This window comes from Triplophysa rosa, linkage group LG8, assembly GCF_024868665.1.
Source record: "Triplophysa rosa linkage group LG8, Trosa_1v2, whole genome shotgun sequence".
Lineage (NCBI taxonomy): Eukaryota > Metazoa > Chordata > Actinopteri > Cypriniformes > Nemacheilidae > Triplophysa > Triplophysa rosa.
The window spans coordinates 12,633,131-12,647,174 of record NC_079897.1 but is presented as its reverse complement, the minus strand read 5'-3'; the positions used below and the strand labels follow the sequence as shown (position 1 = coordinate 12,647,174).

The following is a 14,044-nucleotide window of genomic DNA, read 5'->3' as shown; positions in this document are numbered from 1 at the left end:
ACCTATATAGCGATATAAAAAATAATTACATAAATGAGAAAATGGCAAAAGCACATTACAAAATTAGAATATCAAAATAAAAGCACATTTTAATAAAACTACATTAAGAAAAATCTCTGGGACACATCACACTTAATAGCTCAATTTAGAAGCTCACCATGGAAAGAATCCTTTGGGGAGGGCATGTCTACCAGACTGCAAAATACTACATTTAATGCATATTACAAGAGTTAATTTCTTTTTATTTTCCTATCAACTGTTCTCAAAGTTTTATTATTGCATATGCATATAAAATAATATTTGTGTCAAAACAAAATGCTTTGTTGAATCTCTGCTGTCTAAATATAAAAGATACAAGGACTCAACAGGAGGATGAATTGTATATGCTCTTTTATTATTAAAACGTGATGAACTGCATCCAAAAATCTACAGTTTAACCATACTGCCGTTTTACCACCAGTTGGCGCTATTTTCTTTCAAAAGAGCAAAGCAGAATCAAATACTTATGGTTTTATGACATAATGATTGCATTGCGAATTGTGGACTCACAAACAACTTAACAATTAACAATCTCTACTACAGTGTTCGACAGGAGTATGTACCAAATTATGAATTTAAATCAAGGTAATAGTTGCGAGAACATCAGTGAAGCAACATTATCATGCCAGCAGATGGCGCTAAGGCCAGTCCTGTTGTTGCACAAGTGGTCATATATAAATAGCCTATATAAACTTATGTATACACTGGATATCTATTATTTACCCCCTAACTCAACTTTTAACTGCTGCAGTTGGGTATAATGTGTCCTGAAACAAAGGTTATAGTACTTTAATATAGTTATTAATATTATAATTAATATAGTGCTTGTTCCTGTGTTTCTTTTTTTTTAAATGAATGAATATAAAGTTACAAATTAAAAAAGCATACCATTTCCACATTAAATATATAAATATATAGATATTTAAATATATAGGTTTGCGTCACAACATTTACATTGTTTGAGCATATCTCTGACAGTAGAGGTGTGAAAGAGGAGGCGTTTCTCTAATATTGAGTCAGAGGAAAGAGGACACATCTGCAGTCTCTCTCTCTCTCTCTCTCTGAGCAGGTGCAGCAGTTGTGCTCTCTCTGTATCACTGTACCTTCTTTTATTTTCCAACATGAACTGCGCTTTTGACAATCTAGATGCTGCTGGTTTTCTACAGATCTGGCAACACTTTGATGCTGACGGTGAGAACAAAATATTTCCATTCTGCTTACAGTTATTTACAGTTTTACTACATATGTTTCGATTTCAATATTGTTTTAACAATGCAATCGGTATATACCTGTTTGTGAATTTAACGAATACTTTTCGACAGATAATGGCTACATTGAAGGGAAAGAGCTGGATGACTTTTTCCGACACATGCTGAAAAAATTGGGGCCAGAGGTATGTGAAGAAAAATAAAAAGCCTTGAGTTAAACTTTTGTGTTGTATTTAAACATAGTGTGAAGTTAAAACAAAGTAGTAAAGAGATAATATATACATACAACAGATTATGTGGGCTTGTAAATCCATATGTTTGTCAGACATTCATAATAATTATAAGACATACAAATGTCATCAATGAGTCATTATGAAGCTTAAACTAATACTTTGTAACTTAGTAACATTTAATGATTTTAATGATCACAACATTGAAATATCATAAAGTCTTATATCACTTTGTCATGACATAATTATAGCAATTGCAAACGCAGGTATTATTACTGATAAATCCAGGGTCCGTCATACATGTATTTGTTGTACTGTAAAGTGAGTGAAGACTGTTTACACACTGGGCTCTGTCCCCTCTCTTCACCTGAGAACCAGTTTCACGTGATACACATGAAGACCGTTTAACATTTGTTTGTTTTTACCACCGTGGGTAACTGGTTTAGATGAATACAATTACAGAGCTCTGGTAAATCTCAGGGTAAAACAAGGCTGTTTGGATTGGAGTGGATTCATTTATAAACATCCTAATGTATGTGCTCCTAAGTAACACACGCTTGATTACATTTAAACCTGCAGGGCTGATCAAACATTATCGATCTTTGCTTAACCTTGAACCTTCATTTCAGGTAGCCTAATACTTTAGTTTAGTGACATATATAGATTTACGCTTATTGAAACAAAAAAGCAAACAACCTTAGGAATTGGAATAATAGGAAGTATTTTGTTATATATTTTTTAATCTTGATTGTTTTGTTTAAAAGTAACAGTCAATGCCTCCTGTTCTGTTCTGATTTAGTTTGAATGTAAGTGTAAAGGTGTGTTTGCTGTTCACAGGCTTATTTAGTACGACGAGGGTCAGTTTGCTTGTCTAGCAAAGGATAAAAATGTCCATTATTGCAAGTCCATTATTTGCACAATTAATATTTTTTGTGACATTAAATCACCCCTTCCACAAAGTAGCATACTGTAATGCTAAAAAATCTTTGCTTATTGCTTTTCAATAACTAGTGATGTGTTGAAATGTAAAGTACATTTGTAAATCGGCCTATAGAGTGCACGATGATAGTTTTTGTATCGCTGAATGTGAATGTTCACACAGAATGTATGTTCTTATTTAAAGAATTAAACTGTCTGCCATTTAATACAAAGTTACCACAGTTTGGTTGAAACAGAAACTTTTTTTTGCAGAAACTGCTTGCTATGGTAAATATTTGTTACGAGTGTCTCATGTGTTCTGATGACAAACTCAGAAACTAGGACTCAGAAACCCATGCAACTGCTTAGTTGACACTTGATTTTCAGGAAACTGTGGTCAGTCGTGTTCTTTGCATAAAGTGTATGAGCATTGAGCAGGTTTATACAGTATGAATAAAGATGGTGCCAGATGCTTCATTGATGCACAGGTGTTCCCGGTCCAATGGCTTTGCTGAATGATGATGGGTTGTTTAATGAGAGGTAAAAGATGGAAGGGTGGTCAAGGTAACAGGTTTGTTTTCTCTCGTCAGGATAAAATAACAGAGGAGAGGGTGCAGGAGATAAAGAAGAGGTTTATGTCCGCATATGACCTCACAGCTGATGGACGCTTGCAGATCCAGGAGGTACATGTTGTATACTTTCAGAAGGATCATTGTAGAATAAAATGCTTCAAAATGCAATCCTTTGGCATTTATAAAACAAGTTACAGCTTAAAACTTGAATCGGGGAAACTTAAAGAAATTTAATGGTGTTATATAGTACATGCCCCAAAATGCCCCCCTATTTTGGCAATGCTATAGTCATTTTGTGGTGCTTTTTCATTACTCCGACCTTACTACTGCAAGCTATTCTGTTTACGTTTACTCATTCTGTGTGAAATAGAAGTGGCTGTGTGGTCTCCGTCTGACTGCACTGCTGCATCAGACACATCAACCACATTTAAGATGTTAAAGGAAGTGTTATTTGACTTGTCACGTTAAAAGGGTCCTTTGGCTTCCCTTACTGCTAACAGTTTACATCAAAAACCTCATTTGCAGAGGATGTAAGCATATTGATCTGAAGAAAATGCTCTTGAGATTGATAATGTCCTCTCAATAACGCCACTGACTACTAGCAAAAGCAAGTAGCAAATTATGGTTTTGCATGCATGCCTTATAAAAACTAAAGGCTGAAATCAGAACAGCCCTATGATATGTTTTGCTCCAAGTCCACAACCCTCAGTCTAAATGAGTCACAACATGGAGACCCAATATGGACAATTTAAGGATAGAATTAAAGGCAGACTTTATCCAAAAATAAACAATCTGTCAACATTTACTCACCCTCATCTCATTTCAAACCTTTGTGACATGCTTTCTACTGCAGAACACAAAAGAAGATATTTTGAAGAATGTTAATAACCAAACAAAATTGGTCCCCATTGACTTCCATTGTGTGAACACACAGGGCCCCCATCTTACACCAGGCGCGACACGAGTGTAATTTGCTTGTTTCAGCCCGACGCAGTTATCATTTTCGCGTCATGCGCCATGTAGCAAATGCATTTGCGCCCATTTGTCTGAAAACGAGGTGTGTTCAGGCGCATTGTTGGTGCGTGGTTATTTAGACTGCGCCACTGACCAACTGAAACCTAAAGTCAATGGCGCAATATGTTTTTGGTTATTTAAAGAGCGTGTTAGTAATATGCGCATATAGGCGGGTGCACAGCGCTCTTACATTCTGCTTATGACACACAGAGGGACGCACAGCAGCACACAAACATGCCACATATTAAAAATAAATGGACTACAAGGTAAAAGATTATTATTGTGTACATAAAGATAAAAAAATCTGCCTTGTCCTGTAGATGGTCTGCTTGTGCGTGAGCAGATGCGTTTCCTCTCCAGAGAAGCGTCTGGTCTTCGCTCTTGCAAATTCCGCCGTGTAAATTGCGAATCCGCCATGGCGCGAACGCAACTGGCTCTTAAAAGGAAAGGGAGATGAGACTCTGGACTACTGCACGTTTTGCCCAAAACACACCCATGATTCTTCAAGAGAATAGGAAACGCCCTTTTAGACAATGCGACAGTTTTTCCCGTCCTTAAACTATAGCAAAAGTGGATTCGAAAACGTCTAGCTGCGCTCTGCGCCATGCACTTTAGACCATGCGCTTAGATCGTTAAAACAGGGCCCAAAACCGCTAAGATATTTCTAAAAATATATTATTTTGTTTTGAAAAGCATGAGGCTGAATAAATGATGACAGAATTTGTATTTTTGGGTAAACTGTCCCTTTAAGTTAGCAGGACTGAAAGGATATTTTACTGTATGAAAGTTTGTCTGCAGTCTGTTCACTGTAAACCTCAGTTAGGGAATTGAAGTATTACATTTCCTGCATGTGTGTTTTATATACACTGTGCAAAAGCTCTTTGTGGGGCTTCTGCCATTTCACAACTTTTAAAGAACTATGCACTCATTTTTAACACCCCATAGGTTTGAATAACTAAATGCACTTTACAGCTTTGGTGGTGTATTAGGTGGGTTACTAGCTTAACATGTTTTTAGTTTTTATTTTACTATTGATTTATCATTCCCAAATCACATTCTAGAGGAAATTAGCATCGACTTAATATTGATCAAGCTTTTAGCTTGTTTTGCCTTCAGGCCTCCAGGCTATGCACACATTATCAGCGCGGTAACCTCATGACCTGATCCCATTCTGTGACAAGAGAACACTATTCATGCATCTGAAAGCTCATTACACATATGTTAACTGAGTTAGAACAACAACATGGACATTATGAGCCACTCACCTTTTATCAAAATGCTTTGCTAATAGCAGACTAAATGGAGTTGACTTGAAAGATGCCAGATTGCAGATGAGTTGCAGTTATATACAGTATATGTATGGGTGCAGTAAGTGCTTTTTAGTCTAGATATGTTGATCATTCATTTTCTAATGTTTTATAGTGGCCGTCATTGATAAGAGGTGGGATACTTTGCCAGATTACAATCATAACTCTATGATTTTTTTTACTTTATTCACAATCACAGTTTTTGGTTTAGATTTGAATTGGAAGTATTTGACTGAACATTTGCTCATTGTGCAGCAATTCTGTCATACAGTAGTTTGTTGAAGGAGCATATAATAATTTGTGCTTTTTCTGAAGTACAGTTACAGTTGTAGTTGTAGCCAGGTGCACGCTAGGGGTGGGTAAAGGGGCCCGGATTAAGTAAAGCCAGAATGTTTTATTACTATGCCCTGTACGAATCACTTAGGGGCCGTTTACAATTTGCTTCTTTCGCGTGCAAAAATAAGCCTTTAAAGTGATAGTTCGCACAAAAATTAAAATTCTGTCATCATTTACTCACCCTTTTGTCATTTTAAACCTGTGACTTTCTTCTGCAAAACACAAAATATATTTTGAAGAATGTTTGTAACCGACAGTGGTACCCATTTACTTGGTTTTGTGGTTAAAAGTGAATGGGTGCCGCCATTGTTCGGTTACCAACATTCTTAAAAATATTGGTCATACAGGTCAAACAAAATAATAAATCATACAGGTTTGAAATGACAAGAGGGTGAGTAAAGGATGACAGAATTTTCCATTTGGGGTAAACTATCCCTTTAATGTAAGCACATGTATAATCGGCCCTACAGATTAAAGCAAAAAAAATCCATACAATGAAGTTAATAGGTGAAAAAACTCTTAACACTCTCATGTTTGTGCAGAAGAAAGAAAGCCATATGAGAAATGGCCTAAATGAATAAAATATGGACAAATAATAGACACATATGATCAACCCAACGCTCATCGTATTAATCTACTAAAGGTGTAATGCATAATAGCTCATTCTTATGAATCATGAATCAACTTGATTTCATTTTTTGTTCATGTGGATAGCAGTCCAGCGTTCACAGGGCGTTGTTTTTTTAAACTCCAGCTGTGAGTTATGGCCCGCTTGGGTTGCCCCTGTGTTGAAACATGCTGTGATTGCTGTCCATTAGAGAAATGAGCTGAACAGTAAACACAATTAAGAAATAAGGACACTACACTTGGATAGACAGGCACTTATGAGTTTGTGTGTGCGTATTATTCTGTGTGTGTTTGGGTTGTGACTTTGCTCTTGATTCTCCCTGCCAAGATGCCAGGCCATTCTTAACTTATACATTAACCTTGACAGAAGGAAGATGAGATGGCCATTTCTCATGTTAGAAAAGAGGCTCATGCAGTGGAATACCAAGTAAACTGAAGGACATGGAAAAAATAGCAGAAAAAGCGTTACACTAAAGTACATTGACAGGGTGTGCTACAACCATTGACCAGAATATGGCATTGGGTGTTTTTGTCATGCTAGTAAGCAACCACCCACAATACTCAATACTAAAAGTACAAACTAAAAACCACTTAAAACAGTTTAGTAACAACATAGCAATGCCCTTTCAACCACAGCAACCCACAAGACTATAGCATTGAAGCTTTATTAAAGAAAACTTACTTCTTTTCTCTCCAGGCCATAATTTCCACACTACAGACATTAGAATTTGTTTGCATGACATCATTCTGCGTTCATTGGACGATTTGGTTTGTATGATTTGATCCTTAAAGGAGATAAAAGCAGATAAAAGCATTAAGAACCCTTTCAATGTCAATATGCAGCATATGGGTCAGCAAAAACATTAGGATAACCACATTGCATTAAGGGAGCAATTTACTTTTATGAGTTGAGACAGAACTCATTCCTGTATAACAACATGTCATGGTGTGTGTTTGTCTTTGTGTGTTTTTTAGCTAGCCAATATGATCCTTCCGGAGGATGAGAACTTCCTCCTTATCTTCCGCAGAGAGGCGCCGCTAGATAACAGTGTGGAGTTTATGAAGGTAAACTTTCACTTTACATCGTCACGCTCTTGTTTTACTTTTCAGATTCTTTCCATGTGACACAAAATACATAAACTAATATTTAAAGGGAAAGTTCACCTAGAAAAATAAGACGTAAAAAAAATGTTTGCACGAAAAATAGAAAGTAATGGTAATAAGGTAATATAGCATAGAATTCTTACATTTTGTATATATTAAAGGGGTCATATGGCGCGAATATGGGTTTTTCTGTGTCTTTGGTGTGTTATAAGTTGCACATGCATGTATTAGACACGTACAATTGCAAAAATTAAAGTGTCGGAACAAAAGATGCATTCTATCTCTGAGCGAATTCTCACCCAGACATGCCTGAAACGCCTCGTGTAACCACACCCCCACAAATCTACATCAGCTCGTGGTAGGATTTGACTGAGATGTTTACGCAAGTAAGGTGGGCGTACCTGTCAGTACAATTGCTTTAGAACCTGATGTTCCAAATATGGTAAGAGGCATTACATGTCCATCACACGCTTGCAGTATTCGACCAATCACTACGCACTGGTTAACTGGCCAATCATAGCACACCTCGCTTTTCAGAGCAATAAGCTTTGTAAAAAATCTGCACGTTTCAGAGAGGCGGGGCAAAGAGGATATACAAACATGCACGATATGTGAAAAATACAGCGTTTTTTAACCTTAAATCGTGTAAACGCATTGCATTACATCTAAAACAAACGAGAATATTCATTTTAGCCGTGTCACATGACCCGTTTAATAATAACATATGTAATAACTACATCACAAACATTATATTTGTGAGTAAAAACTATTCATATTTTGAGCTTATTTAGCCAAGATAGGTTACGTTAGAATTTGAACATGTGGATAAAAAAACTAAATCTGTAATGGCGGCCGGCTCCACATATCATAACGTCAAATTCAACAGCCAGGATTTTAGTTCATATTACTCCAATTGTTATCGGGTATAGAAAGGAAGACATATACACCTACAGTATGGCATGAGGTTGAGTAAACTATTGGGTAAATTTCATTTTTGGGTGAATTGTTCCTTTAATATTTTTGTTAATACAGTATATCATCATTACATCTGCACACTAAAATGAAAAAGATCTGTATATTTTCCAAATTTTGTAAATAATATTGAAAAGAAATACATTATCTCTAGGTTATTAAACTCGATGTCAAGATTGTGATGACAAGTAATTTATCAAAACAGCTAAGCTAATGCTGTGTGAGTGTTAAAAGTGCTTTGACGTTTCTCATGATAGATCTGGAGGAAATATGACGCTGACAGCAGTGGTTACATATCAGCTGTGGAGTTAAAGGTTAATGCACACACGATTCATGTGTAGATGAACACTGTCTCGACTTAAACAATCATTAATCTTACAAAATCTGAAAGTGTGTTTAACTGAGCTCACTTGAAGTTGATAATGTTATGCCGGCTCATGCTCCTTTCCAAAGTTTCAATGGAAAGCACAGAGGCGGCTGTCTGCTTCCAATGACCTTCATTACTGTGTCAATACACTTACACACAGCCCTGGGAGATACGAACCATCCATTTAGCACAGATCACTAACAGCAATTTGTTAAAGGGGCAAACACATTTACACCTGTATATTCACACACATCTGAGAATATCGCAGAGCCCAGTTTTATATTTAATAATTAGAAATTAAATACCTTTTTTGTCTTGTTGTGGCTTTTAAATAGAAATCAAAATATAAAACGCTTTTATTTCTATACCAGGGTTTCTTGAAGGACCTGTTTTTTCAGCACAAAAAGAATATTCCCTCCAGCAAGCTGGATGAATACACAGATACTATGGTAACTATCTTTTATCTTGTTCACTTAATTATTTTAGATTTTTAAATAAATCCTCTCAAAAGGAAGTACACCAGAATGTGTTAAACATATTTTAATTGATTGTTTTCTCTCTTGAAGATGAACATTTTTGACAAAAACAAAGATGGCAGATTGGATCTGAATGACCTGGCAAGGTGATGTCTAATTTTATTGAGAACACTTGTTTTGTGCATGTGGAGCTGCTTAGACCTTGAGAGGGTTTGGTTTTTTAATGTTTTTTTATAAGAAATTAAAATAGTGGTACAGTGTTAACATCTTGAGTTACCACAAACACATGGCAGTACTTGGTTTTAACTGAGAATCTTCAGAAAGAAACTCACTTTCTGAATCCTAAAGTCTTGAAGTCCCCCTGTGGTCAATCATTTTATCCATGAAAGCTAATCTTTGACCATCAAAATGATATACAGTATTTCAACGTTTTTTCCTGCGAAAATAAATTTCCCTGCCTTAAAATAGCTTGAATGTAACTTTACACCTCAGCTTCATACGTATACACAGATACATGAATATGCAAATTAGCCCCGCCTCCACTCAATCACACTCAACAGTTCCAGACGCTGCTAAAACTGAAAGTGAAACTGAGAGCTGACACAGCATTGCAGCGATGATTTAAGCCAAAATGTATGTGCCATCTTTTCATATTTATGCCTCAAACTGGTGATCCAAAGGGGTCAAATGAGTTGATGTGATTGGTTACAGGTTTATGACGTCATTAACCAGAGCAGTTTCCAACCACATTTTTTAAACTGTCTTTGGTAAACTGCGGTTTTATGGAAAAAATACTCAGCAATGATATAAAATGATAAATTTGCGCATGGTTTGTCTTAAAGCACATTTCACCACAGGGGGTCTTTACATTTAAAATGCAGTCATTTCTGAACGGTTTGTTGATATGTATCTCCTCTTCAGGATCTTGGCTCTTCAGGAGAACTTCATGTTGCAGTTCAAAATGGACGTTAGTGTCTTTGTTTCCTTGTTTGTTACTCCTAAATGCAATAATCATCTTTAGACCAGTGCATATATTGCAGACTATGTCTATTTCCTCTCCTCCCTCAGGCCAGCAGTCAAGGGGAGAGAAAGAGAGACTTTGAGAAGATCTTTTCCCACTATGATGTTGTGAGAGCTCTTTCTGTTGTTAGATTTAGTGATTAAGTCACACATTTTGTGAGGTTGTGCCATTGTTAATGAGTGCAACATAATCTTATATTTATCAGTAAAAACAAAGAAATCGAATAAAGATGACTTAAAAGAATGCAAATGAAGATTAATCTTGTGTTCTAGAGTAAGACTGGAGCTCTTGAAGGACCAGAGGTAGATGGCTTTGTCAAAGACATGATGGAGCTTGTCAAGGTGAGTAAATAGATCAAGAGTTAGAATGTAATTTAACAAGTTATATTGCAATGACCTGTACATTAACACACGTAAGATTCTACAGTATTATAATAACGTGCATTCTAAAAAATGCTGGGTTATTTTCAACCCAGCGTTGGGGCAAAAACAACGTCCTGGCAACCATTCAACAGTTTGGTTTGGGCATGTACAGTACCACTAACCTTTTCTTCAGAAAAACGTAAAACACTTCAAAGCATTGTAGCTATAAATCAGTTTCTGTCTTTGATTATCTCAGCCCAGCATCAGTGGAGTAGATCTGGACAAATTTCGTGAAGTCCTGCTGCGTCACTGTGATGTTAATCAAGATGGAAAGATCCAGAAGACCGAGCTGGCCTTGTGTCTGGGGCTGAAGCTGAAACAATAGTCCATAGGGCACACTAAACCTCTCCCATGACTTTTACTACAAATACAGTAACTACATTTTCAAAACTGTAAGCAAGATTACTGTGTCTGTTTCCATTATGTTGTTGTGAAAACAGTTATTTAAGGTGATGTAATACTTTAGAATTATCTGCACGTATAAGGAATTTTAACTGGTTTTATGTTAAGAATTAAAGTATAGAAACAAACTTCGACTTGGTTACTTGTCATGAATTTACCTCAGACATAATTCAAATGGAGCTGTTGTATTGGAATCTTTCACTTCATGGTTAATTTGTAATGAGCCCTTTTGTCTTCAGATGATTTACAATTTTATTTGAAGGAAACAGCAAATTGTTATTCCAACTGGTTTTTATAAAGCGAATGTTCAGCAGCTGTCAGTGTGTCAGAGGTTTATAGTGTGTCCTTGTGATGCTGGATCAGTTCTATTCATTGCTGCTATTCTGTTACAGTCCTGCCTTTGGCAAACAGATGCTCAGCTCGTGTGTTTAGTTGTTTTGTTTGGAAATTGTTTACCACACAGTATGGTAGTTTTTCATACATTTATGTTATGCCATTAAATCCATAAAATTTTGAGCATACCCAATACAAAAACAGTACTTTTCTAGACATCATTCACTACTTAATAAATAGAAGCTGACTAATAATACATTTAAAAACCCTCTAATGTGACACAATGGCCAGTGACCTGCAGGGGTACAGAAGAAGGGAAATTTTGGAGACACTGTGTGAGAAGCTTGAATTTTTGTCAGAGCTCGTCTCCATAGAAACCCACAGCCATCAGGGTGGATGGATTTACAGTCTAATTGAAGTGGGCAGCAGGTGAACCAGGGAGTGATGCAGTTACCTGAGGCGCAAAACAAAATAAATTGTGTGAGATGTTTCCTGTATCTATTGGACGGAGCAATAAAGGTTAAAATGACTCCGGGAGATGGTATTCAATGAAACGTGGAGTAAACAGGTGTTTGATGCACAGTGAAAGAACATAAACACGTTTACATTTTAAATGAGCTCCAGTGTGCACCTGGGTGTAGCTCATGAAAACGAGCAATTCATCTCGAAATAAAATATCAAAGTGGGATGTTTGAAGAAAAAAATCAGAAAATTATAATCCAGATATTTTACTCATTTTATTGAAATGTAATAAATGAGGCTGCTACTTATAGGTCTATAGGCAATAATGAGACCTGTGTGTGTGTGCGTGCGTGCGTGCGTGCGTGTGCGTGTGTGTGCGTGCGTGCGTGCGTGCGTGTTATGGTAATAAATATTGGGGGAAGGATGTGTTCTTATTTAGTACAACAGGTGTCAAGATTATTCATTAAACAGTGATAAACTAGTGAAAGTTGCATTACTAATTCATAGTGTGTTTGTGCTGTGTGCCGTGAATTTAACACTCATTTACACGTCTTTCAGTTTGTTGTGTTGTAAGCGAAAGGTAAACAGTATACCATGCTAAAAGGTAAATTGTTGTATTTAAACATTATTGTATGTATTGTTGAATGTATGCATTATATTAAGAAAAAAAAGATAATTTTGTAACATAAGGTTCATTTTTGATAATATTCAGTCTCAAAAACAAGCATATAAAGGCATACAAAAATTTAATGTCAGATATTTTCTGATATTTATTTTCTTTCATTTTCAAAATGTTAACCATGGTTAATCTAAATGAATAGGAGTATGCAGCCCACTCCATCCGTATAACTGGACTGATAATAAAATGAAGGACATTAGAAATGCTGTTGCCTTGTCACAATGTCCCATGTGTGTTAATAAATGAGTCTGTTCACTGCGATTAATAAACACATTGCTTTTCAGCACGAGCTTCCCTCAATGAGGAGGTGATTATAAAATAATGCTTCTGTCCTGCTGAGTTGTGAATACAGTGTTTGATATACAGTTACACTTCTTCAGGAGAGATAGACGTGGGTTCAACATTTAATTTGAGCTTTAATGCCATGCAATGCGAAGTGACGTAAAGCATTTTTCAGACCCTTACAAAAATTGACCATGGTTTTATACAGTTAAAATAAAAAAGCATGGTTTTACTACAGTTAAAACAAAACAAAAAAACATGGTTACTGAAACAATTTGATTTTGAAAACCATGTTTTTTGTAAAAACCATAGTAAACGATGGTTACTGTAGTAAAACCATGGTTTTGCCCTAAGTAATCAATGCACCAAAAAAACATGGTTACTACACTTGTACCACACAAAAAAAAAAACATGGTTAATTTTCGTAAGGGGATCCAGCCTTTATTTCACTTTATTACATTAATGTGAGAATTATCACAAAAACAAATTGTGATAATGTAAGAATTTATTGCGCGATGTTTATTCTCTGATGACCTCTGCTGGCAAGAATGATGATCGATTCTAAACTCTTAAATAGACGTGTGCTAAAGCCGACATTTTTAAATCAACAAATTAAATTATATAAATAAATAAAAACATTAGGGACAAAGTACATTAAAAAAACCTTCTAATTTCTGAAACTTTCTAATAAAACCATTTTATGTAATCTAGTCTGTGCCATTATTATAGTCAAGGTATCAGGTTAAAGTGTTCCAGATTAAAAATGCTTCTTACACGGGTTGGTTGTTTGAATGCTTGATTCTGATTGGCCAGTCGCGACATTTGTAGGTTCGTTATTCACAGATAACAACCTCTCAAAATTAATAACACACACCCGGGTGCAGTAAATCATTTTGACAGTTTTTTTTTTGACAAATTAAATAATAACATATGACATTATATTTACAAATGATTAAACCAAATTGCCTGTTCCTGACATTTGAATGTCGTTTCTTACCTTCAATCCAAAAGTAAACGTCTTTTCCGCACGGAAGGTCTGCATTTGGTAAAAATGAGCTAATAAAATATTTCAAATTCACATTTTCTCATGTGGCAAGTAGCCGTGTAATAAGCGGGATAATGTACAAGAAGACGGCTGTTATCGCGAAATAAACCCCTTCAGCTTCGCGTCGGGTCCTCCTGATCGCACTGTCGGGGCTTATTTCTGCGATAACAACCGGCTGCCTGATCATTTCCCCTTACTTACACTATCCAGAGATCCCACCAGGGCAGG

At 36.1% G+C, this 14,044-nt stretch overlaps 1 protein-coding gene across 2 annotated transcripts; it reads left to right on the top strand.

Moving 5' to 3' along the window:
• The first annotated feature begins 1,061 nt into the window (after positions 1-1,061).
• scgn (secretagogin, EF-hand calcium binding protein) lies at positions 1,062-12,552 on the top strand. 2 transcript variants are annotated; one of them, XM_057341154.1, is made up of 11 exons: positions 1,063-1,230; positions 1,362-1,432; positions 2,986-3,078; positions 7,227-7,316; positions 8,585-8,641; positions 9,066-9,143; positions 9,261-9,316; positions 10,092-10,137; positions 10,239-10,298; positions 10,464-10,532; positions 10,810-12,550. In XM_057341154.1, exons 1-11 carry the CDS (start codon positions 1,161-1,163, stop codon positions 10,936-10,938), a joined length of 819 nt encoding a protein of 272 aa, XP_057197137.1. In that variant the 5' UTR covers positions 1,063-1,160; the 3' UTR covers positions 10,939-12,550. The 2 variants fall into 2 exon arrangements, with proteins under 2 accessions (XP_057197138.1, XP_057197137.1); XM_057341155.1 differs by lacking the exon at positions 8,585-8,641 and having other exon boundaries at positions 1,062-1,230; positions 10,810-12,552.
• Positions 12,553-14,044: the final 1,492 nt, after the last annotated feature.

Coding starts and splice junctions, on each gene's coding strand:
- scgn (XM_057341154.1), top strand. CDS start 1,161: ATGAACTGCGCTTTTGACAATCTAGATGCTGCTGGTTTTCTACAGATC. Junction 1,231..1,361: donor GCAACACTTTGATGCTGACG/GTGAGAACAAAA, acceptor ACTTTTCGACAG/ATAATGGCTACATTGAAGGG. Junction 1,433..2,985: donor TGAAAAAATTGGGGCCAGAG/GTATGTGAAGAA, acceptor TTCTCTCGTCAG/GATAAAATAACAGAGGAGAG.